This window comes from Aotus nancymaae, unplaced genomic scaffold (genome assembly GCF_030222135.1).
Source record: "Aotus nancymaae isolate 86718 unplaced genomic scaffold, 86718_ANA_hifiasm-v0.15.2.pri h1tg000014l, whole genome shotgun sequence".
In the NCBI taxonomy this organism is placed as follows: domain Eukaryota; kingdom Metazoa; phylum Chordata; class Mammalia; order Primates; family Aotidae; genus Aotus; species Aotus nancymaae.
The window spans coordinates 38216940-38243192 of NW_026988425.1; the positions used below are offsets into that span (position 1 = coordinate 38216940).

The window sequence follows — 26253 nt, forward strand, 5'->3', positions numbered from 1 at the left end:
CTTTTACACCCACACCCTTACCACGTGGGTACTTGCAGGTCCAACTGACAGTACTTAGGTTTAAAAATTTTTTCACTGATGGCTTTTCTCTGGCTTCTAGAACTCTCTGTCAGCTTACTGAGTATCCTGAATTCCTCCATACCTGCCCAGGAATAGGCTTCAGCTCCTGAAGGACAGGAGTTGGTGTAAAAATACCCTAATTTGTTTCCCACTGGATGGGATAACACTGACACTCAGGGGTCTAGAGCAGGATCAGGCTCCCATAATCCAAGTGGTAACATTTTTGACAATAAGATTTTATTGGCTGCCTTCGCTTCCCTATCTCATTTCTCCACTTGCCACTGGCATTTTTCCGGAATCACTCCCTTTATGGGGAAGCCAAACTAAGACAAAATCCAGCCCAAAGGAAGTCTTTACATAAAAAGCAACAGGTAGGTGCTGCCATATAATGATGTGGTTTCCATCCTGTCTGAGATGTACCCCAAAGCCATCTAAGAATTTAGATAGTTAACAATGAACTGGGAAACTGTAAAGTGCATTGGTACTGCAGCAGAAAGAAAAAAGATGTTTACATGAAACTCTTGATTGTAATCTATCAGAAGTTTATGAAACATTTCACCTCTTATTCTTAGAAGATGACACATTGTAAGAGGACAGAAGATCTCTAGTATTTGTAATAGTACTTAGAATTATTTATGTTCCAATAGACAATGATAGCAGATTATGCGGTTATTCTGAATGGCTACTTATTCTTAAGGTCCGCTGGTTCCTAGGAAAATAGGAGTCTCTTCACTGAATTTTATCTTACTGGTTCCGTAACTATTCCTGTCCATCTCTATATCCATTCATGTTTGTTGATGAGATCATCACATCCTTGTTATTCAGGATATGTGAAGATCCATGCTGATCCAAGGACCAGCAGCATCAATTACCTGGGAGCTTAACTGTAGAATGTCATGCCATTTTACAAATATAAGTGGAAAAAATAAGCAAACAAACAAAAAAAGAATGCCAGGCTTCACTTCTGCATTTTCAACAAGATCCCCATTGATATGTATGCACTTTAAAGTTGGAGGAGCATTGCTTTAGATAAGATTTGCTGCTAAGGATAGGAAACTTAGGTCACTATGGCAAGATTTTCTTCTACTATACCCTTGGTATAGTAGGTGCCAAGATATGTACAAGCTTCAGCTTGTGCCCTGGAGAGAGGTCTATATGACTAATACTAGGACAATTCACTGTTGTAAAAAATGTGAAATTATTTGCAAAGTAGAGGACAGAAAACATATCATTTAGACTCAACACCCTTTTGAGCCTGATTCCTATTTTAGTATTTAATTTCTTTTAGTTTGGTTTCTCTTATTTCTATGATTTTTATAACATGGCTATAAATCCTACCCCAAATTAAATAGCTTTCTTACTTTTTCTACCATATGTCATGATTCAGCTCATTATTATCATAATTATTATTTAGAATATTCAATTGGGTATATTCATCATAACATTTAATAATTTAAAAATCTTTGAACTTTCAAATATTTTTTGATGAACTTTTGATGCTTATAGTTCTGTTTGCACTTACCGCTATTCCTTAAGGTAGACCCTTGCAAATCCTAGTCGGAATGGGGGTTTTCTTTGTTTCCTGGGGATCTTTCTACACATTGTCTTCAGTGAACTTACAATCTTAATATTACACTGCCCTTGCCCTTTATCTTTCGTACCCACGTTCCTCATTTTCCTTTGAAAAGCCAACCACACCTCCTCCGTGATAAACTTTACATCCATTTCCTCCACTCTTGAGTCACTGTGTTTTATTCTTGAAACTCCATTTCAATTCCTGTCCCTGAGTCACCTTCCTCCCATTAAAATTAAGCTCAGAGTTCATGTTTTCCATGCAGATTGACCAAGCTGATATGGGGCAGCTGTGGTGGCTATCCAATTTCAAATAAAAGACAACGTAATTTTGAATTACTCTTCCCTTGACTTTAGATAAGCTTTCTTTTGAAATTTGACAGAAATATTTCCATCTGTCAGCTTTCTTTTATTTTCCATTTTTTTTGTTTGTTTGTTTCTTGAGTCAGGGTCTTGCTCTGTTGCCCCAGCTGGAGTGTAGCAGTGTGATCGTGGTTCACTGCATCTTGGAACTCCTCAGTTCAAATGATGTTTTTCTGCCTTAGCCTCCCAAGTAGCTGGGACTACGGGTGCACACCACTACATCTGTCTAATTTCTCTTTGATTTTTAGTAAAGTCTGGCTCTCGCTATGTTGCCCAGGCTGGTCTCAAACTCCTGAGCTCAAGCAATCATCCTGCCACAGCCTCCCAACGTGCTGGGATTACAGGCAAGAGCCACCACACCTGGCCGCCATCTGTCAGCGATAAAGTCAAAGGAGATGGGAGCTTTTTTGGATTTATTTAGAATATTATGTTGCACTAAGTGTGTTCAAATAGGAAATGAAAACAAGTGAATTTGCAACATAATTCTATACAATTCTATATAATTCGAAATTCAACACAATTTTAAAACCAGGCCAGAGCAAGAGACACTGTCTACTTTAGCACAGTGGTTTTCACTTTAGTGTCAGAACACATGAACAAGCTACAGAAGAAGTTATGATCACTGTTTTTACCTAATTTCTAGAACTCATGATTCAGCAAGTCAAGGGTGGGTCCAGGAAACTGCGACTTTAATACATACACAAGGGCTTTCAGATGCTGATGGTCTAAAGGACTGCATTTTGAGAAGCAGTAATTTGGCGTTATCCTTGACACCAGAGTATATAGATAGCAGATAGTAAATGAAAAGAGATTAAAATATATTGATTTCAGTACAGCAAAATGACCAACTTTTAAACATTTGCCACAACTTACAAAGGATAAAGCAAAAAGATAAGAGTTAGTAAACACAGAGTAGTCACTAAAATTTGTTTGGTTGTTAAATTCTGGGGTGACATATATATATTATAGTACAAGTAGTGACTTACATTTCCCTTCTTCATTTCTGCAGAGAACTTTCGTATCATCTGTGTTTTGTATAACTTCTAGAGAGTCACCAGGTTTTACCTGTAGATCTCTGGTTCCCCACTTTTTAGAAGTTATGGAAGATGTAACTTTAGTTGAATATAGAACTCTAATTTCACCATCATACTAAAAAAAAAAAGAACAGTATTTAAATTACTGGTTTATGTGCATTATTAAAACAACTTATGTATTGACAGATTTATTAAATAGGTATTTGCTAAAGAAATAATTCAGTGTTTTCTAAATATAATGTAGGAATATTGAAGAAAATTTTGAGGGACAGACATCATTCATAACCTCACATACCTAATATAACAACTATTTTTAGTACCTTCTTATTAAGGTTCAAAGGACAGCTCAATTTAGATGACCATCACAGTAAGAACATTGCGCATGTATTATAGTTTGCTTAATCTTTTATAAAAATAAATTTAAATCTAAAATAAATTTTATACAAAGTAAAAGAGTTATAATGGCTAACTGTAATATTGATAATTACACTTTAAAGTGTGCATTTTGGCATTTAAAAATCATCGGATTTTTCAATAGTGCCTTTGTACTTTATATAATATTTAGATATGACATACTTTAAATTTTTTCCTGAAGTCTTTTTCTTCTTTTTCCAGCTTTTTTAGCTTCTTAAGGTCCTTTTCTTCTGTCTTAGCTTTTCCAATATTAGGTCCTTGACTAGGATGGCAGAACACACATAAAACAACACTTTGTTTAGAAAATATAAAAAGAATAGTCCATAACAGAGAAAATTCATGACAGTATATTTTCAAATTTTTGTTTCAGTTAATTCTGTTAGAAATCCAGTAACGGTTATTATAATAAATCATTATAATAAATGTCACTATAATTTCATAATGTAGCAGGGTTTCCTCAAGCGAATATAGATTATGAAAATTAAAATGGAAGTGAGAGATTAGATTCCTTCTCATACTGAACCATATAAAATCACTGAGTCATGGTTTAAACATGGTTGCATGTCAGCAGTTTCATATGATTTAACCTACTCTTAAACCTCCCTATATTTTCAAAGCTTTCTAGATGTTTAAGTAGCTTTGCCAATGTCATAAGAAAGGCATTTTTTAAAAAAAAGGAGACTTCACAAAAATAGATTTTGTTGATTTATAACATTTATATGTTATTTTGTTCACATCTACTTAAAATGTATCCAGAGTTTTGGTTACATTAAAAAATCTTAGGTAAAAGTTAAGATTTTAGATATTATAAGAAGGAACTTCTTAAAAAAGATGGCTATTATTGATCTTTTACTTCATCACTTTATCAATTGTTCGTGTGTGTGTGTTTGTGAAGAGGGGGAAGGGAGAGAGAGAAAGTAAGAAAGATAAGCACTTAGGATACTGTTCAGATCAATTAATGAACTTAATTTAAAAAAAAAACCTAGGATCTAGGTGTAGAAATCCACTATATTTTGTAGATACCAATTGGTCTGAAGCCAATTACCACAATATAATTGAATAAGTCTAATACAGTGACTTTCTAGCTGTCCACACACAGGATCACCTGGGAAGCTTTTGGCACATACTACCAGCCAAATCATGAGTGAACTCCCATTCACAATCGCTAAAAAGATAATAAAATACCTAGAAATACAACTTAAAGGGATGTGAAGGACCCCTTCAAGGAGAACTATGAACCACTACTCAAGGAAATAAGAGAGGGCACAAACAAATGGAAAAACATTCCATGCTCGTGGATAGGAAGAATCAATATCATGAAAATGGCCATACTGCTCAAAGTAATTTATAGATTCAATGCTATCCTCATCAAGCTACCATTGACTTTTCTTCACAGAATTACAAAAAAACTACTTTAAATTTCATATAGAACAAAAAAAGAGCCCATATAGCCAAGACAATCCTAAGCAAAAAGAACAAAGCTGGAGGCATCATGCTACCTGACTTCAAACTATACACAAGGCTACAGTAATCAAAACAGCATGGTACTGGCACCAAAACAGAGATATAGACCAATGGAACAGAACAGAGGCCTCAGAAATAATGCCACACGTCTACAACCATCTGATCTTTGGCAAACCTGACAAAAACAAGCAATGGGGAAAGGATTTCCTATTTAATAAATGGTGTGGGGAAAACTGGCTAGCCATATGCAGAAAACTGAAACTGAACCCCTTTCTTACACCTTATACAAAAATTAACTCAAGATGGATTAAAGACTTAAACGTAAGACCTAAAAGCAAAAAACCCTAGAAGAAAACCTAGGCAATACCATTCAGGACATAGCCATGGGCAAAGACTTTACTACTAAAACACCAAAAGCAATGGCAACAAAAGCCAAAATTGACAAATGGGATCTAATTAAACTAAAGAGCTTCTGCACAACAATAGAAACTATCATCAGAGTGAACAGGCAACCTACAGAATGGGAGAAAATGTTTGTAATCTGTACATCTGACAAAAATCTAATATCCAGAATCTACAAAGAACTTATACAAATATACAAGAAAAAAACAAACGACCCCATCAAAAAGTGGGTGAGGGATATGAACAGACACATCTCAAAAGAAGAAATGTATGTGGCCAACAAACATGAAGAAAAGCTCATCATCACTGGTCATTAGAGAAATGCAAATCAAAACCATAACATCTCATGCCAGTTGGAATGGCGATCATTAAAAAGTCAGGAAACAACAACAAAAGTCAGGAAACAACAGATGCTGAAGAGGATGTGGAGAAATAGGAACACTTTTACACTGTTGGTGGGAGTATAAATGAGTTCAACCATTGCAAAAGACAGTGTGGTGATTTCTCAAGGATCTAGAACCAGAAATACCATTTGATCCAGCAATCCCATTATTGGGTATATACCCAAAGGATTATAAATCATTCTATTATAAAGACACATGTACACATATGTTTATTGTGGCACTGTTTACAATAGCAAAGACTTGGAACCAACCTGAATGCCCATCAATGGTAGACTGGATAAAGAAAATATGGCACATATACACCATGGAATACTATGCAGCTATAAAAAAGGATGAGTTCATGTCCTTTGCAGGGACATGGATGAAGCTGGAAACCATCATTCTCAGCAAACTAACACAAGAACAGAAAACCAAACATTGCATATTCTTACTCGTAAGTGGAAGTTGAACAATGAGAACACATGGACACAGGAAGGGGAACATCACACACACTGGGGCCTGTCAGGGAGTGGGGGGTTAGGGGAGGGATAGTATAAGGAGAAATACCTAATGTAGATGATGAGTTGATGGGTGCAGCAAACCACCATGGCACATGTACACCCATGTAACAAAACTGCACGTTCTGCACGTATACCCCAGAACTTAAAGTATAATAATAATAAAAAGCATACTACTGCTCTTGCCCAATGTTTGGACATTCTAATTTCAATTAATTTTAAAATTTAATTTAGTCTGAGTAGGGTCCAGGTAGTGATGGACACATTTTAAGAGATTCCCAGGTGATATTAATTTGTAACCAAGATTGATAACCATTCACTAGGGTTAAATTATGGATGGTAGGGAGGGGCTGTAGATTTCTTCAGTGAGCATTTTAAAAATTAGAATATAAAAATTTTTATTTAAATGATCTAAGATAAAGTTTTGTTTGTAACCAATTTATTTTAAATGTTTAATTCTCAATTTTGGAATCTTAGCATTTGGTTCATTCACTGTGGAAAGAATTAGTACAGTATCTATCTGAGGTCTCGTGTCTGCCCTCAGTACTGCCTGCCTATGGTAGTCTGGGCATTTGTGGAATTACTGCCCCAGATTAGTTCTCTGGGGCAATCAGAATATACATGAAAGTTAGATGTCCCCTAAAAGCTATCTTTTAAAAATTTATTGAAATTTATTTAAAAATAGAATATGACATTAGAGAACATAAACTTGCTTTAAATTCTGAAAATAGGCAAAAAGGGGAAGAAAATTGTCCATATCACATAAAGCTTAGTCAGCTGGGGTTTATTTTGTTTGAAGAATATGGCTAGTGTGTGACTCTGGGTTCCTGGAGAGGTATTTTATAGAACGTGATGGCATTTCTACAGTAATGTAAAGTGAAAAAATGCATTAACAACTGTCAAGGACTGAAATGCCAGTGGTGAGAAATATTAAAACTTGAACATATTACTGAAGATTAGATTTTTGTTTCATGAAGAATTGAAAACAGGGCAACAATTCTCCTTTCATTGTTGTTTGTTTTGCCTGTAGAACTTAATCTTCATATATGAATGATGATATATTTTTCCTTCGGAGTCTTTGATCTTGATACTCTCTGTAGTCCAATAAAATTAGTTTTAAAATGTTGGCTAAAAAAATAAATAAATACTTAGCATTTACTCATGCATTTTTACCAGTACAGCTCAGAAGACACCACTTACTGCATTCCATTTATGTTACTTTAATCCTTTAATCAAACACAAGATCTTTTGAGTCATCCTTTTTTCTCGAAAAAGCTATATAGGTGCTCTTGCTTTTATACCCAGTATGTATCAAATCATTTCATGTATATATTGGATTATGAGGAAGCATCCCACCATGTTATTTCATATTTCAAAAACAATTCCAAAAGGTACTCTTTTTGTATTACTTGATCTTAACTGATTTTGCACAATTTTAGGCTGAAAGTAGTTTTTGAAGACTTGAATGTAACCTACCTAAAAGTTCCTTTAAAAAGCAAATCTTTTTTTTCTTTTTTTCATAAAGGAAACTATCTTGTAGAAGACAGAGGTGGCTTGAACAAGATGGGTGAGTGCTGAGATGTAAGCTAAGAAGTATAATCAAGAAAAAAAAGGTTTGGGGAAAACAGTAAAAACAAAGAGAGAAGAAGAATCCGTGAGGCTGGTTGTGACCAAGATCTTAAACATATTTTCCCAGTGAATAAATGAATAAATGAACCAAACATCAGTGAGTCACAGGCCCAAGGCTAATCAGGAAACAAGGAACAGAACCAGGGGGATGGAAGAGAAGGAGGGAAGGAAGAGATGGAGGTGGGAGCAAAGGATTGGGGCTATCTATTCACAAACCTAGCAGAGAGGGTAGAGCTGAAATGGGAAGAAAACATAGCTTTAGAGAGGAGGCCAGAGCCAATGTCATCACACACAGTAGACACACATCCCACTAGGTTTTTATTTCAGTTGAATTTTCTTGAGTAATCTCATTTTCATTACTTCCTTGTAATGAAAGCATTTTAATTACCTCATCTCTGCTGATGGAACAGGGAAATCAGAGGTATCCACATCATCGTAAACTTCATCTCCCATGTCTAACAAAAGGCAGAATATCAAAGGTCGAAACACTGTTAGTTTAGATTTTGATATGAGCATTCAGTGATGTTTTTAATATAAAGATTGCTTCAAGAACAATAAAATAAGCTTTCCTAGTGTCTCAGTACATTTCTCCTGGAAGCATTGTCTGATTCTGAAAGGGGAGAGGTTGTTATTTGCCAGGATGTATGTATTAAATTATCCTCAAAAAACCAGTGACCATAATGATAATCATCATTATCTGGAAAAAAACTCATGGCACAGCGACTATGATTATCTGAAGATCTACAAGTGCAATGAAAGGCGGGAGTGGCAAATTGCTGATAAACAAATCAGCATTACTGGCCACTGGCAGGATGAAGTAGAGATATAAATTGCGATTCTTGTAGGATTTAGGGGGCTGTGATAATATGCCTCATCCTATTTAAATGTCCCTCCCCTTCCTTCCTTCTTTCCTTCCTCTCACTGATCTGTTTCCCATTACCTTTTACCTTACAGTGATATTAGGAGTGGCACTGCCTTTAAATGGAAAGATTATTTCTTTTAATTAAATACTTCTGATAAAAACAGGTATTGAGAAACAGTATTGGCAGAAAAGTTGTCATGACCTTAACTGGTTCAATGGCTTTTCCAATCATTAGAGCTTTTTCTTCTTTCAAGGCTTCTTATTAGTAAAGTCAGGAAGAATGCTTCCTCTCTGCACCTATCAATCGCTCTATAGTCAATGAAGCTGAAGAGATTGAATCGAAGAAATTGCAAATATTTTAAGGAGTCGTTACCATAAAGAGTTTAAATGTTCTCTGGTAGTGGCAAGGAATTGATTTCCTTTATAAATCCCGCCCCCATATCCCCCTCCCTTGTGTGTGTATTCAGGTTAACTAATTTAACAGGATAAAACTTGCTCAGCTGCATGAAAAATAAATGCTTTAAAAAATATCATCTAGAAGGGTCAAAGTTATTACTCCATGCACATGCACTTAAAACACATTTAAGAACAACAAACAATTCTTTTTTTTAATATAAATTTATTTATTTTACTTTAGGTGCATACTGTATCTGTCATTTCTCCGAATGTTATCCCTCCCCACCCTCCCCTCCCTCCCCACCCCCCACTGTCTCTCCCCTAACCCCCCAACTGTCCCCAGTGTGTGATGCTACTCTTCCTGAGTCCACGTTAAGAACAACAAGCAATTCTAACAAAACTTTATTTTTTACAGAATTGATTACATTTGTTCCATTTTATACCTACTTTTTGTGGCGTTAATTTTTTTGAATACTTTAAAAATATTATAGACTAGAATACAAGCTTATTATCAGGCACTGATCAGTTTGATTTGGTCTCTTACTTATTTTCAAATTGATAACTGAAAAGGAAGTTCTAATGTCAGATAAAGGGTCTAGAAGAATAGATTACCTCTGTGTTGGTTTGCTCTTTTAACATACTTATAGGTTAAAATAAGTAAACTTTTTGAAAGCCCCTGAATACTCTTGAGATTTTACTTTGTTCAAAGTAAATTTTAAAAACATCTAAAGATCTGTCTCAAAAGGGATGAAAAAATAATAACTGATTGAAATTGTATAAAGAAACGGTTATATTTCACATTTTCCAAACACAATATAAACTATCCATTTAAATATCCAAAGAAATTAGATTTAGAAGAGCCTTACTGGCATATAATCTGGCGTGGGTTTAGATATCCTTATGCAGAAGTCTCATGTATCAAGTTTGGACTGAATTGGGGCAGGTGGACATAGGGAAAGTTGGTGCCCTTCCCTTCCCACTTATCCCTAACTCCATAGGAGCCACTATTTGCCACTCCTGCTCCTGGAAGAACAGTTTAAAAACTGTCAGTCTTATTTTTCTAGGTAGAGGTGAAAGAAAAAAAAGGAAAAACAAAAACTATCAGTCTTTTTTATTTTTCTCATCTTGTTATTTTATCATTGAGCAACTGTGGCCACTCAAGGTAAATTTACTTGCTTGAGGTTACACAATTCATTATTTTCAGAGTCAAGACTTTGATGCACATACTGTGACTATATCCAATGCATTCCCACTACCACACTGCAAGAAATAAAGATACAGAACATACAATTAGTTTTTATTACTCACCCAATTGTTTAGGAGGAGCAGGGAAACTACAAAGGAAGTAAGAACACAATTATAATCAGATTAATGTGAACACAGAAATTGATTCCGTTATATAAGAGAGTATAAAGAGGCAACAGCCTGGAGGCATATTAGGTTAATTAATCTGTTGATCATTCTTTCTTTCTCATCCTCCATTTCTCCACTAAGTCCATTGCTGTTTTTCAATTTGGAATTTAGCAAGAAACTTTTTGGGCTGGGTGTGGTGGCTTACGCCTGCAATCCCAGCACTTTGGGATGCCATGGTGGGTGGATCACCTGAGGTCAGGAGTTCGAGACTAGCCTGGCTAACATGGTGAAACCTCATTTCTACTAAAAAAAATTACCAAAAAATTAGCCGGGGATGGAGGAGCACGCCTGTAGTGTCTGTAATCCCAGCTACTCAGGAGGCTGAGGCAGGAGAATTGCTTGAACCTGGGAGGTGGAGGTTGCAGTGAGCTGAGATTGTGCCATTGCACTTCAGCTTGGACAACAAGATCAAAATTCCACTTCAATAAATAAATAAATGAATTAATTAATTAATAAAAGAAAATTTTCAACCCCAAATGTTTGCCAAAACATCCAGAGTCAAGATACTCAATTCATTTATTTTGCCCACAGTCATTGGCCCAAAATTTCCAGATTTTTTTTGGTATGAGGTTTGGGTATATTATCACACCAGAGTAAATGAAAGGGGCTCAGTATTTTGGAGTCATTGTGGCATACATATCTCTGCCTCCAAACTGCTTATTTGAATTAAAGAGTAGAAATACAGACCCAAAATTAACAGAGGTCATAGGAATATGACCATGTTTCCCAGTATTTGCATATGTACCCCCAAACAGGAAAATGGTGAATAAGAGGAATATTTACTTAAACCAGAGAGTGAGAACTTATTAATTAAAGTATCTGAAATTAGGATTAGGTGGCATTTAGCTGCAACAGAACAGCAGTGCTTCTATTTCCTGAAACATGACTTCTAAATACAACACACACGCACACACACACACCACAGAAAGAATGGTTCATGGGACAGAAATGTCTGGTTAGAATAGAGTGTGAGGAATTATTAATTCAAATGATCCCAAATCAGATTTGGGTGTAATTGAAGCAGAAAATAAAACTCTTTTTCTTATTTTTAAGTAAGTGATATATTTGAGTAATGTTGCTCAAGAGAAGGTTTCTTGTGTTTTCCTGGAATTTCAAGTGTACTGTGTATTAACTTGTTGCTTTGGTGTTTTACAACCCAATTGGGAATGCTATATGGAATTAACATCTTATAAAGACTTCAGCTAAATGTGGTGAATTCATGAGGTAAATAAAAACTGAAAGATTTTCTTTTACCAGGGAATGTGATTAAGATCTTTCAAATTCATATGTATGGAATTTATACTACAGCATTATCTTTGGACTGGACAGAGAAAAGTTATGCCTTAGATTTTATTTAAACAAACGAGATATTTAGAATACTTTTAGTACAGGAAAACTAATTATTATATCATTATAGTGGAACAGAGTTAAAAGGCTTCAATTATTATATTTAAAGAAAAAATTCAAAATCATGTTCTTTATTTCAAACTAATTATTAAAAAAGAATGTATATTTTGAAGAGTATTCAATAAAAAATACTATATAGTAAAATGTGGCATTGGAATTGTGAGTTTTCAGATGGAATGCTATATTTAAAAACGTCCTACTAAATGTGTCAGTGTTTGTGTATGATTGTGTTCATGAGCATGAGAGGCTATGTGTGCACTTATGTGTACTTGTGTGTTTTTGTGCATGTTTGTGAAGAAAGTAAAGTATATCTTTAAACTGTATAATGATGTTTGAGTACTTGGCCTTCTCTTATGTAATGCATGAGCTTAAAGATGACACCATAAATGGGGCTAAGGTGATTAATGGAAAATTGCATTAAGATGATTTAAGTCTACCAGAATTTGGTTATTGGTTATAGAATATTAGTAGCATTTGATTCAATGCATATTAGTGTAATTATTGTATACTGGATTTGGTTGGTTGACTCTTACGATGAACCTTCATTATTGTCTGACTCAGAGACTTTAGGTTTCTCTCGTATACTTTTCTTTTTGTCATCTTTTCCCTTTAACATCTTCAAAATCCCCCAGGACCACGTGTTACTCTTCTCTTGAACCTGTAGCATGGAGCTTTGGAGCATGCAGGCATTGATCAGAATGTAATAATCAGTGGCAAGTGAAGACATTTTGTGGATATTTAGATTCTTTATAATTACACTCCATTAATAATTCAGGCAGTAAACAACCCATTGTATTGAACAAGATTAAGCTTATAGATCATGGTGATTGAATAATGCTTCTACTATCTTGACAATTTTTTTTCTATTAAGTGAGAATTATCTCACTTCTTAAAATGTGAAACAAGTCCATAAGGATTAAGTTCTAAACAACTGGATGCAGTGGCTCACACCTGTGATCCTGGCACTTTGGGAAGCCAAGGTGGGAGGATTGCTTAAGCCTAGGAGTTTGAGACCAGCCTGGGCAACATAGCGAGACCTCATCTCTACAAAAAAATAAAAAATATTAGCTGGGTGTGGTGGTGCACACCTGTGGTCCCAAGCTGCTCAGAGGCTGAGGTGGGAGGATTGCTTGAGCCTGGGAGTTTGAGGCTGCAGTAAGCTATGATCCTACCACTGCACTCCAGCCTGGGCAACAGAGTGAGACCTGGTCTCAGAAAAGAAAACCACAAAAGCTTAAGCATCAATTTTGCTTTATTTATGATTAAAATGAAGTAATTAAGAGACTTTAAATTTTAAAATATGCCATTTAAAATGGAAAAGAAAATTTATTTTATTACCTAAAATATTATTTTTGTAAATTGTTATAATTATTATAAATGAACAGGTATGTTTTATTAAGCTAAAGGATTAAGTATTCAATACTGGTTCTGCCACAGGTAGCATATGGTCTCAATTTATTTGGGTTGCCTATATTATAATCATGTTATTACACAAGGGATAGCCATGCAACTGATAAACTCTTCAGGGATTGTTGTAAAAGTAAATTATTGATCAATAAAGGCTTGAATAGAAAAGGTTTTATAAAATATCCACAACACCTGTAATTTATCTTTTTTTCATTTGACTTCTTTTGCCATAGTTACTGAGGATCTTCCAAATAATCAACCACTTCATTTGAAGTGTGTTGTAATTACACTTCCTGGCTTACAATTGCTGTTACTTAAACATTCAAATCATTTTGGGGTAATGTAAGAAAGAACACTATTTTCTGCTTTTTATTTTAACTGAAAATCAAAACTAAATTTCATATATATATAATAATTTGCAAAAAAGCAGTTCACTGATTATTCTTACCCATCATCAGCATCGTCCTCTTCAATGCCATCATAAATGTCATCATCTGGAGGTGGAGGGAATATCCCTTCATTTGGATTGGGGGAAAATCTTCTGTTAATTTTATAATGTGGTCATGTAATGGTCACTCAGATTTTAATTATAAATATTCCTTATTTAACTGCAGAGAGCATTTCACTTTCATATAAACCATTTAGATAAAAAACTTTATTTTTAAAGATTTTTCAGTATGCACGAGCATACAGTTAGATAGAAAAAATAAGTTCTAATGTTTAATAGCAGAGTGTGACTGTAGTTAATAATAATACATTGTACATTTCAAAATAGCCAGAAGTGAGAACTCTAAATGTTCCCAACACATAAAAATGGTAAATGCTCATGATGATGGATAGCCTAAATACACCGACTTGAACATTGCACATGCTATGCATGTAATAAAATATCACATGGGCTCCATAAATATATGCAAATATATGTATCAATTGTAAAATGGAATTTTAAGAAGTGTGTGCTTACCTCCACTTCCACTCTGACTGTGGCTAGAAAAAAACCCCAAAATATTAAATTAATCTATGAATGAATTAGTTATGAGGAAGAGAAGTACATTTCCTCATCGGTTATTCAAAAGAGAAATAATATTCCAGTTGGAAGTTCTTAGAATGTTACATGTGAAGAGGAAAAAACGTTTCTTATCATCATAGATGAGTAATGACAAGGCAGTAACACAAAACAGACAAAAACAAGAATTAAGTAAATTACAGCACTACATATGATATTGAAAATCATGATATTGTTTGCTTTTGACATTTTTCTATGCGGTTGTTTTCAGATGATACATTATTACATCATTCCATAGATGGACCATTAAAACAAACCCCAAGGATACTATTCCAAGAGTCACACAGAGCAATTGTCATTCCATTAAATTCAATTATCTTTCAATATCTTATGACCACAGCATTTTACTCTTAGTGTAATAGCAGTCATTTTTTTAAAGGGAGAACTTTTAAAAACTTGGAATCTCATTCATGCGGCTTTTATTTGATCTGACTCGTCTCTAAATTCAGATTGCCTGTGTTTCTTATTTACTTCCATAACATCCTATAGTTTCTCTACTTTAGCACGTATGTTATAATTGTCTGTTTTCTTGCCTATATCTCCCACTAAAATGTGAGTTCTGTGAGAGCAAAGGAAATATAGACTCTGAGAACGTAAAAAATCCCAGAAGTCATCTCTTCAGTTTCCTCATTGTACCGAAAAGAAACCAGGCTCAGGCACGGCGCGGTGGCTCACGCCTGTAATCCCAGCATTTTGGGGGGCCGAGGTAGGTGGATCACGAGGTCAAGAGATGGACACCATCCTGGCCAACATGGTGAAACCCTGTCTCTACTAAAAATATAAAAATTAGCTGGGCGTGTTGACGTGTGCCTGTAGTCCCAGCTACTTGGGAGGCTGAGGCCGGAGAATTGCTTGAACCCAGGAGGCGGAGGTTGCAATGAGCCAAGATTGCACCATTGCACTCCAGCTTGGTCAACAGAGTGAGACTCTGTCTCAGAAAAAGAAAAAAAAAAAGAAAGAAACCAGGATCTGAGAAATTGACTTGATCACTCCCACTTTTACACCTAGCTGCACTCACTATACTGCCAGTTTACCACATTGGTTAATCTGCCGGCAACAGATATCCATTTAATGTTAGTGTCTTAGTGGACAGTTATACAGTACTCATATCTGATTTCCTAATGTTAAAAGTGAGTGAAAGAAATTGATCTGATACAGATCTGTTAAATTTGAAATAAAAACATAAAGTTGCTGTCAGGAACTTTGTAGAAAAACATGCTATAAATGTCTTCCTATATAAATGAGGAACTGCTTTTTGAAGAAGTTGCAGTACACTCTCTGCTTGCTTATGTGCCATTTTGACATTTATTTTTCCTGACTCTTCCCTCTGAGCATGATGCATGAAGCAGGCAGTTGGAATTATGTGAAGAGCTGCACTCTGCTTGGCTGCCACTCTTGGCAGATACTTTTCATCTTGGATTTTTATATCAATTTCCAAAGAACAGGGTTGTTGGAATCAGGAGCAAAGCTCCTGTTTTATTTCATTTCTAGAACAATTATTCGCTTCCTAAAATGGCCTGTTTAAAATGTAAAATATTTGATGAAGTGAAGAAGAGGTAGAGAGATCAGGGCATGACAGGAGAGGAGAGAGAGAGAGAGAGATACATGGAAGGAAGAAGGTTTGCTATGAAATGGAAGAGGGGTATTTACATTTGCAATTCTTTTTTCTTCAATGTTTCATATTCACTATAGATATTGTTTTAGTGGAGAAGAAAAAGAGAAGGAAGGACAGCTGTCAGGGGCTGTGCTCTGAAGCCTCAAGTCTGCTCCTAGAGTTTCACAGCCATCGCTCTTCGCTCTAGGGAATCAGGAAAGAGTCGGTAGAGTTCCTGAGCCAAGAGTCATGAGCAGGAGGGAGAAGAAGATGATGCCTTTTCTTCTTATTCTTGCCAGGGCAAGCTGCCGGCTACACTCAGCATCTTCCCTTTCTTTACTAAGAACAAAGCATGTTCTGTTATGAGATCTCTGCCAGCAACAGCTGCAGTTTCAAAAATAAAACATGTATAGAAATGGCTTCTTTAATTTTCTTATTAAGGGTGCATAAGAGATGAATAGATGCTAGTAAATATTGTGGGGCTATACTTGTTTAAAATACTGAGCATTAAAACCATACAACTCTTCCAACTTCCTTCTTTTACTAAAGATTCTTTTTCCATTACTTGTTTACTAAACTGGAGTAGGTTTTTAGAGTTATGGTATGTATAGATTCAATAAAATAGAAAAAGGTGATAATGCTAGTTTTGGGAAATAGTCATCCAACATGGTTAAACAAAGTTCCATTTTAAGAACATCATTTTTTTCCTGGATTTATTATTTTTTTCTTGAGAATGCACATCAGTGTAAATATGCATTCATTAATGTAACTGGAAATCTTTTACCAAAAATTAAAGAAATGTGCTTTTAAAAAAACAAATAAAAGACACACACAAAGTATATACATTGGTAATATACTTGATATACTTACATCCAGAAAATTCTGGAAATTACAGAATATGACAATTTGGAATTTCATCTGATCTCAAAACTGGCATTTACTGACTCACACTAGGTCAATGTGTTTCTTATGACTAAAGTCTATTAATGATCTCCAAACTCTAGTGCATGAGTTGTATATTTTGATATATGTTGCATAATTTATGTTTAGAACATGGTAAGAAGGCATAGCAGGCTATAATTCATTTTAGAAAGACAAAACTACTAGAAAGACACATAACAAGTTTAACTGATACCATGATATAAAAGATCATAAGAGGAAAATGTAATTCTTCATATGCTTTATAAGTGTATTACTATATTTGTATTTGGTGTTTTAAAAATGGCTGACAATTAACATTGTTTCCTTTGAAATTTGAATTATGAAGAATGCAGACACAGTTTTACCCAGGTGAAGAGCTAGCACAGATTATGCTTTTTGAGATCACAATGGAGGTTTTCTAGTTTTATAAGGTAGTCATAAAAAAAAAAAATAAGGATTTTGAAGTGGTCTAGAGATTTTCCTCCTTTTTTCCTTTCAACTTGAGATGATTATGGCTTTAACTGAAAAGGGAGGTGTTGGAGGAAAGAAGGAATGAAAGGAGAAGGGGAATGGAAAGTACAAAAGACATAAAAGAACAACAGAAAATCAGAGCTGGAACAAAGAGAAGAAGAGGAGAGATGGAGAGAGAAAGGAAGCAGAAGACTGAGAAAGGGAAGAAGGGAAGGAGAGGTACAAGGGAGGGATGGCCAATGTCCTCTCATTGGTCCTCCAGAAAAGATGTTCTATTCTGCTCCCCTGTACCAGGAAGGTGTTCCCATAATTCTTGGAGTGAAGTTCACTTTAATCTAGTGGAGTAAATGGGTCATGAAAAGTTGGACCCTTAACTGATACCTAGGGATCATAAAAAATGGAGTTTTTACTTTTAAAGAGCAAACTCGGGTTGCAATGAAAGTCATTTTTTGGATATATTTTCAAAAATAACAACAAACATTTAGAATCAGAGATTTCAGACAAAAAATGGGGTAAATTTTATATTTTATGCTTCATATTTCACCAAATCATATTTATATTAGGCATATCCCTAAGATCAAGTCATAACGAACATTATAAAAGTGTTTTAGAATGACAACACATTTTACAAGATCTGGCAAATGGCCCACTATATTTCAAGTAGTATTTGATGCATATCATATAGAAACACTATGGAGTTTCAAATGACCTTTCACCCATGTTGGGATTATTGTAAGTGGTCATTTAGTTTAGTGATAGAGAGCAGTAGGAGATATGGAAGGTAAAATTCTAGAATCTTAAAATACAAAATCTCTGACAAGGAGACGGTTTGATCTGTTCTACAATGCATACTTGCACATACCTGCTAACATCATCCTGCTCTGCAACATCATCGTATACTTCTTGGTCATCTTCAGTAGGTCTTGAAAGAGCACCAAGAGAGTTTTTTTTCAGTTTCAAAGAATCATAGTCAATCTCTACAGCAGTTGTTTTAATATAGCCATCTACCAAAAAGGGAAAGATTTATGTTCAGGCAACTGTAGTTTAAATAGTTTAAAGTTGTGAATAAAATACTAATTGCACATTTGCTCTTTAAACTCTCCCTTGATTTATTTTCTTGTAGTTCTGATTTATAGACCTCCCAAGTAGACCCACATTTTACCGTAGTCTGTCAAAGTCTATTCCTGTTGTAGTTTAATATAAGCCTACATTCTGTTTTAAAGGTTCTAAAGTGATTCACATGAAGCACTTTTTCTTTTTAACATCAATGAAAAACCTAATGCTGTTTGTTCCTCCTGGAATAATATAAAACTTTACATTATTTCCCACAAGAAAGATAACACAGATGAGGTGAAGATGGAACTCTACCTGCTATTTAACATTTTCCTACCTTTGTCCACCCTGGAAAGTACTCCTAACTTGATGTCTATGAGGAGTTCTGAAGGAATATACACATTGATTATTGCCTCGCAAAGAAAACACTTTGAAGCTGTGGAGAAATTTACACTCACATGAACCTCTTGCTGTTCTGCCCAGCCATTTTCCTTCTGGGTTGTCTGTGATGCGTATGATTTCAATTTGCTCTCCTTGCTTGAAGCTTAGTTCATTCTTTCCTCCTTTGACATCACAACAAGCTTTTGCAAGATGGATCACTTGAATAGGGCCTGTTAGCTGCAAGGAGAAAAAAAAAATCACCTGTTAGTTGCAAAGAGAAAAAAATAAAGATTCTGAACTTTATATGTAAGCCTACGTTCTATTTTAAAGATTCTAAATAAAAAGATTTCCTCACTATTTAGAAAATCTTTAAGGAATGCAATTTTGAAGGATAGTAAGTCTGCAACTTGCTAACCTACCTATAACCAACATTTACAGGGTCTAGCTAGAAATTGAAGGTGAATGTTTTTCATATAGGAAGAGTTAGGGAGAAATCACAGAGGCTAAGGAGGATCAGCTAAGAACAGGTTAACATGTGCAGGGGTCAGGGGAGTGAGGCAGCGATCTCTTGACCTAGGAATTCTGCAAGAGGCCTGCAAAGGCAGCCCCCATAGCTGAATAACACTTATGTACAACAATCCATGCTGTGTGCTATTTGTCTTCATGGAATATGCCAGGATTCTGTTTGGAAGATGGAGTTTTTTCCCCTTTGTATTGTGTAGTTATTCTAATGCATCTCTACAGATCTAAAACACCAAAAGGAAGATTAGGCGGTGGTGCTGGATTGTACTTGTGGGAAAAGCATTTCCTTTTTTTTCTTATCCTTTTAATTTTTTTTTTTTAACTTTGTGGTAACTGCCTGCTCGTAAAATTGGAGCAGACATTACCTGCTATAAACATGACAAAATTTCAGAAATAGGCTTGCCAATCAAAAAATAGCAAGCAAATGTCACACGAGGTTTTAAAAATTAATATTCTGAATAGTATGGTGGCTTATTGGTAGAAGGGTAATGATCTTGGTTAGACCATGAATCCTAAACTCTTAATTTTCTAATCCTAAATTGGTGTCTTTACAACAGAATTTCTTGAATCTTCTGATATGCAAATATGCATTATGACTTTTAAAGAAGTTCTACCTTACTTTATTTGTGATGTCATTAATTGTAAACATATCATTATCATGTACCATGAAGAAATAAAGAAAAGAATTTAAGTTAAATTATGATATGCCATGATGTTGATGATGAGGCTCAGTTCTCGTATTTATTTAATTTTTTGCCTATTATCTATTAACATCTTGTGGAAGGAATATAGCTGGTGAAGTCCTAATCTTGACAAACTTTTGACTTCATATTTAATGGTATGATTTCCACACCCTATCTTTTCTTACTGAAAATATTATTTGAATGAATGAGATAATATAAAACTGATTTCTCCAAAAGAAACATATGGAAAAAGCTTACATAATTCCTTTAAATCTACAAACAATCTCTTCATGGAAAGTATACTATATAGATTTTCATAAATTAATTGAAATTAATTATTTACTTGAAAAAGATAAACAGTGATAGTCCATGCATTTTGTGTGAGTAAAATGTTCTAATATCAATACTGTAATCATAATTTTATTCATATATAGCAAGCTTTTTCAAAATCAAATGAGAATGTTATGATACAGTGCCTGCTGTGTATTATTTTAGTTCTGTAACAAACTTTCTGGAGCAGTGTCATTTATTCTCACTTAAGAAATGGCCGTGCGTGGTGGCTCACGCCTGTAATCCCAGCACTTTGGGAGACTGAGGTGGGTGGATTATGAGGTCAAGAGATTGAGACCATCTTGGCCAACATGGTGAAACCCTATCTCTACTAAAAAAAAAAAGAAAAAAAAAATTAGCTGGGCATGGTGGCATGTGCCTGTAGTCCCAGCTACTTGGGAGGCTGAGGCAGGAGAATTGCTTGAACCTGCGAGGCAGAGGTTGCAGTGAGCCGAGCTCGCACCACTGCCCTCCAGCCTGGTGCCTGGCAACCAAACAAGATACTGTCTAAAAAAAAAAGATTAAGAATCAGGGGCTCAGAGAAGTTAAGTGAAAAGCCCAAGATCACATAACTTGTATGTACAGCTAGGATTTGATTCAGTGTGTCTAACTGACTTGCTGCTATGTGTTTTCCCTGTACCATGCATTGATTGAACCTTTGCTTTAATACTATAAATATACTGGGAAGTCAGATATAAATCAAATTTTTTATAACTTGAACCACATATTAAATACCCCAGAGGAATAAATATTTAAAGAAACCGTACTGTGAATTCTTTTTGAAAGAAGAATTTTGTAATTCAGATAATCACCCTAAATATGTCTGACATGCCAGACATATTTCGGGTGATTATCTGAATTATCTGTAATTCAGATAATCTGTGGCAGATGCCATGCCATCAAAGATGGCGTAGGCAGGAGAAAATAGCCAGTGAGTAGTGTTTACTGGTGGTAGTAATGGTAGAAGACACACAATTACCAGAGATCAGAGAATACAGATATCAGAATCCAGATAGACAAAGAGGGATGAGAAATAGCAGGTATCAGAAGTCTGCATGTACATAGACTTAAAATAAAGGCAAAAGTGTAAATCAGGTCTAGATTCTAGCAATGTAGCTCATGGAAATCTTATTCTGAGACAGGTCTGGTTCACCCTGGGGACATCTGTGTCCAATGCCCCACTATAAAACAAACCACAGGGATATTTATGTGTATAATGCTAAGCTCATGGTATAAGTAGGCTATATTATAATAAGAAATGCATTATGGGGAGAGCCAAGATGGGTTTGAAGAAGCAAATATTCATTCACTCAATCAACATAAAATTTCCTGGGTGCCCACTAATTATAAAACACCATATTTTATTTAAATTTTATTATATAGTTCAGGGATAAGATGGTGCATTGGACAAAAAAGTACTGTTATGAAGATAATTACTCTTTAGAAAACAATGAGTAAGTAATTCTTCAACTATGTAAGGTTTCCAGAATGGTACCCCTTTTGTGTGAAAGGTATAGAAAGATGTTACTCTTTCACTCATCAGCAAGCAAGCACTTACTTTAAATTTCTTCTTTATTTCTTGTTCTTTCTTTTCTTTCTCTTTCTGTTCCTTTTTCTCCAGCTCTAATCTCTTCTTTTCCTCCTTTTCTCTTTTCTTTTCTCTTTCTTTGGATGCTTCTCTATGAATAAAAATTGTTAGGTTGTTTTCACATCTGCAGGTGTTGATGCATCGGATCTCCCTACCTAGAAGTTTCTACTCACAACAGAAAAGGTGGTATCTGAAGTATGGATGAACGTAAAAAGCCAAGGGTTGTCAAAATCCAGAATGTGTGAGATTATTTTTAAAACCAGTAGGAGGCACACAGCTGAGGCTACCTTCCAAAGGCTCAGCTTTCCCTGACAACTGGTGCCAGCAAGTTGAAGCCACCATTTATAAAGGCCCCATTCTTGTTGTATTGGCATAAATAGAATCCATCTCTTTTTCTCTCTTTCATATGCCACACGCCTGTGCATTCACAGGTACACATGTAAACCTTGGCTCAGAAACTTGAGTCAGAATTGGTTGAATAATTACTGGGTAGAGAAAATTAAGATATCTGAGATCAACATATGATAAAGTAAGATAATATATTCATTTCTACTTTCACCCACTTTCCAATAAATTTCTTTTCCAAAAAACTTCTTTTTTTTTTTTTTTTTAACATCTTTTCACTTTAGCAGCAGATACTTTGGCATCTGGGCTCCATGATAAATTATTTTTCATAGCACCCCTGTGGGTGGAGGTCTGTTCAGGTGAAGAAGGTGTAACAGAAGTTAACTCATCTGCCCAAGGATACACTAAGAGTAAGAAATCCAGATTCCTGTCTCCGATTCCCTGCCTGTGGTTTATCTCATAGACTGCACATCTCTGGCCTCCCACACAACAGCTTTTTAATAGAGTCCTTTGTAGAATTCTTAGAGAACTAAATAATTTTTGGCCTTTTAAATTGAAATAAAAGTTATTATATGTCAGTCATTTGAACAATTCAAGCTTCCCCCCAGTGGTCTTATATACCCACTCTCCCTCATACAAAATATATATTTATCTTTGAAGAAAACTGCCATGGTTAAAAATGTAATTCATACATGTCTTCATATGTTTCTCCTTCACTATCTTGTTCCTGTAAAGAAAACCATTGAAGATGATTAATTTTTATTATTTAAAAAGTTAATGTACACATACTACATTTCTTAGACTTAAAATAAAGGCAAAAATATAAATTTTTAAAATTTGAACCACATATTAAATGTTCCAGAGGAATAAATATTTAAAGGAACCATATTGTGATTATTTTTGAAAGAATAATTCAAATACTCAGTAAAACAACTATCTGTCAGTTTATGTAATTTAAGTGTATGGAAGTTTGGCTTGCTTAAAATATTTTCTTTTCTCCTTAGAATAGACTGGGAAAGCAAAAACAATTATTTTCTTTTCTATCTTGCTATATAAATCAGATGTGCAGTCAGACTTAAGTTTATGTTCAGCACTACAGCATTCTAATGAGTCAGTGTGATGACTGGTGTGTAATGTCTTAAGCATTTTAGATGAAATAAGATTAGAAATGGAAAAATATCCTTACTCATAAGAATTTTCATTGTTTTGGTTTGTACCAACAGGGAGTGAATCATAATACTTGTTAAATATTCTAATTATATTAACAATATGAGAAGAAAAGAAATCTGACCTCATCAAGATTTCCAGCACCTAAAAGATTAAAAAAAATAAAATTTAATACATTTGTAATAAGGAAGCACTTTAATATAAGATTATTGGATATAATATAATAATATTCAAAATAGTTCATAATCTAACAGAACTTAAGCTTTAGCAAAGATACAAAAATAAAAAATAAAATATATACTTTAGATCTTTACTATGGCTTTTTTGATGCTGGTGACTTAATTATAAAATCATTTCATTGGCTTTCATAAAATAATGCAAAGGCCAAGAAATAATTAATACACTATTCCCTTTATGAAAAGGGATGTCCTTTGGTTTTATGGGCTTGTATGGAACACAGTGTATTAAAAAAATCACTGTTTCACACCTTTTTACTTGTTAGTTCCCAAGGATTTGTTTTTATGTATCAAACAAATCAAGTTAATTGGATTAAAAAATTTAATGCTCAAGAGTTCATTGTAATATCAAAAATAATTACTGAACATTGAAACATAATCTAATATTAAGAGCAATAATATAATAATATTAATAATAAAAATGGTGTAGTGTTGGTATAAGAACAGACAAATAGATCAATGGAATAGAGCAGAGAATTCAGTGATATACACAAATGTACATAAACACAGCCATAATATACACATACACACACATTGAGCTGATACAATATAAAGGTAGCACTATACATTAATGAGAAAAGGATGGATTGTTTAGTGTACAGTAAGGAGAAAACTGGCTCCATACATGAGGCAACAATTCTGGATTTCTACCACTTCCTCAAAAGGAACTGCAAAGAGATAAAAGACCTAAATATAGTTATGTGATAAAGTCTACAGAAAAAAAAATGAGAACATTTTTATTTTCTAGGAAAAAGGACTTCTTAAATAACTTAGCATAAATTACAAAGCAAAATTAATGAATTTGATTATATAAAACTTTATTTATGTTCAATGAAGGACAGCATGGGCTAAGCTAATAGACAACAGACTGAATGGGAGAAGATATTTGCATTGTTTGAAGTTGACATGACATTGATGTCTGTAATATAAAGGAACTCCTACAAGTCAACTAGAAAAATATACCAATCCCAAGAAAAAGAATGGCCAAAAGGTAAAAAATGGCAACTTACAGAACAGGAAACCACAAAGGCTAATAAGCAAATAAAGTGCTCAAACTCAAGAGTATGCAGAGATCTAGAAATTAAAAGGAGACAGCTGTGCATGGTGGCTTACCCCTGTAATCTCAGCACTTTGAGAGGCCGAGGCGAGCGGATCACAAGTTCAGGAGTTTGAGACCAGCTTGACCAACACGGTGAAACCCTGTCTCTACTAAAAGTACAAAAATTAGCCGGGCATGGTGGCATGCACCTGTAATCCCAGCTACTCAGGAGGCTGAGGCAAAAAAATCGCTTGAACCCAGGAGGCAGAGGTTGTAATGAACTGAAATCATGTCACTGCACTCCAGCCTGGGCAACAGAGTGAGACTCTGTCAAAAAAAAAAAAAAAAAAAGAGAGAGAGACATAATTTGATACATATAAGAAAAAAATGAAAAACTGAATAACGGGACCGATTGATGAGAGTGTAGATAGATGGATCTCTTCTGGAGAGCATGCTGGGCATGTTCAGTCAATATAAGTATTCCATAGCTCTGAGCAACCATTATATATCTTAAAGAAAGTCTCTGAGAGGTCCATATGGGGATAAATACAAGAAGGTGCATTGCATTGTCGTTTGTGGTACCAGTGAGTCTAAGGCAAGTGAAACGTGGATGTATACCATGGAGCACTGTGTAGTTGTTAACAGCAACAGAACACATGGTGATATGGATGGGCCCCAAAACCACATTATGCTGATTGTACAAAAAACCTAGAGAAACCTATAATATACTCTTTACGTGAACTAAATACATGCATACTTGTCACAATATGTGAGGAGTTTGTGCAAACACACATACACATTAAATATGTTAGAATATTTGTCTGTAGGAAGGAACAGAAACAAGGATAAAGGAAGTGAGTTATGAGGATAAAAAGGAATAAACAAATAAAACAAGAGAGGGGTCTTGCACAGACCAATGACGATAATGATCCATTAATAAGCCTATAAGAATGATTAGCTCACTTTGGAGGCTGAGGTAGGCAGATCACTAGGTCAAGAGATCGAGACCATCCTGGCCAACATGGTGAAACCCTGTCTCTACTAAAAATATAAAAATTAGCTGGGCATGGTGGTGCATGCCTGTAGTCCCAGCTACTTGGGAGGCTGAGGCAGGAGAATTGCTTGAACCTGGGAGGCGGAGGTTGCAGTGAGCCGAGATTGCGCCACTGCACTCCAGCCTGGCACCTGGCGATGGAGCAAGACTCTGTCTCAAAAAAAAAAAAAATGATTAGCTCAAACTTCTGTACCTGATTTTACAAATAAATAAATAAAATATGTTTTGCCATTTACCATCAGAGTGCATGACACCATCTTGATTATCTTCATTGACAGGACTTCTGAAAACAAGAAATAGGAAACAGTGAACATGGAACAAGTAGGTGTTCACCTTACAATGAAAAAGGGAAAAAGGATTATTTTGTGAATTATTCTTTTCTCTTGAACATTTGCTCTGATTTAAGGCTTCAAACATCACTAGCATAGGCTTTAGCCTTATATTTATGCTGCTTTTGTGAAAAAAATGGAGAACTGGGA

General features: G+C 35.0%; 1 protein-coding gene across 3 annotated transcripts in view; it reads right to left on the minus strand.

Annotated features, from left to right (window-relative positions):
- FYB1 (FYN binding protein 1) overlaps positions 1–26253 on the minus strand; it is a 157925-nt gene that overhangs the window by 9866 nt on the left and 121806 nt on the right. For 2 of the 3 annotated variants that reach the window (XM_012460041.3, XM_012460043.3), the window contains exons 4-16: positions 26011–26057; positions 23570–23589; positions 22971–23005; positions 21904–22024; positions 18888–19047; positions 18239–18380; positions 14289–14311; positions 13773–13839; positions 12451–12588; positions 10406–10431; positions 8228–8294; positions 3606–3705; positions 2982–3144 (exon numbers count right to left, since the gene is read on the minus strand). In XM_012460041.3, the coding sequence (XP_012315464.2) occupies positions 2982–3144; positions 3606–3705; positions 8228–8294; positions 10406–10431; positions 12451–12588; positions 13773–13839; positions 14289–14311; positions 18239–18380; positions 18888–19047; positions 21904–22024; positions 22971–23005; positions 23570–23589; positions 26011–26057 (1109 nt within the window). The remainder of the gene's footprint in view (positions 1–2981; positions 3145–3605; positions 3706–8227; positions 8295–10405; positions 10432–12450; positions 12589–13772; positions 13840–14288; positions 14312–18238; positions 18381–18887; positions 19048–21903; positions 22025–22970; positions 23006–23569; positions 23590–26010; positions 26058–26253) is intronic. The other variant, XM_012460045.3, reaches the window with a different exon arrangement.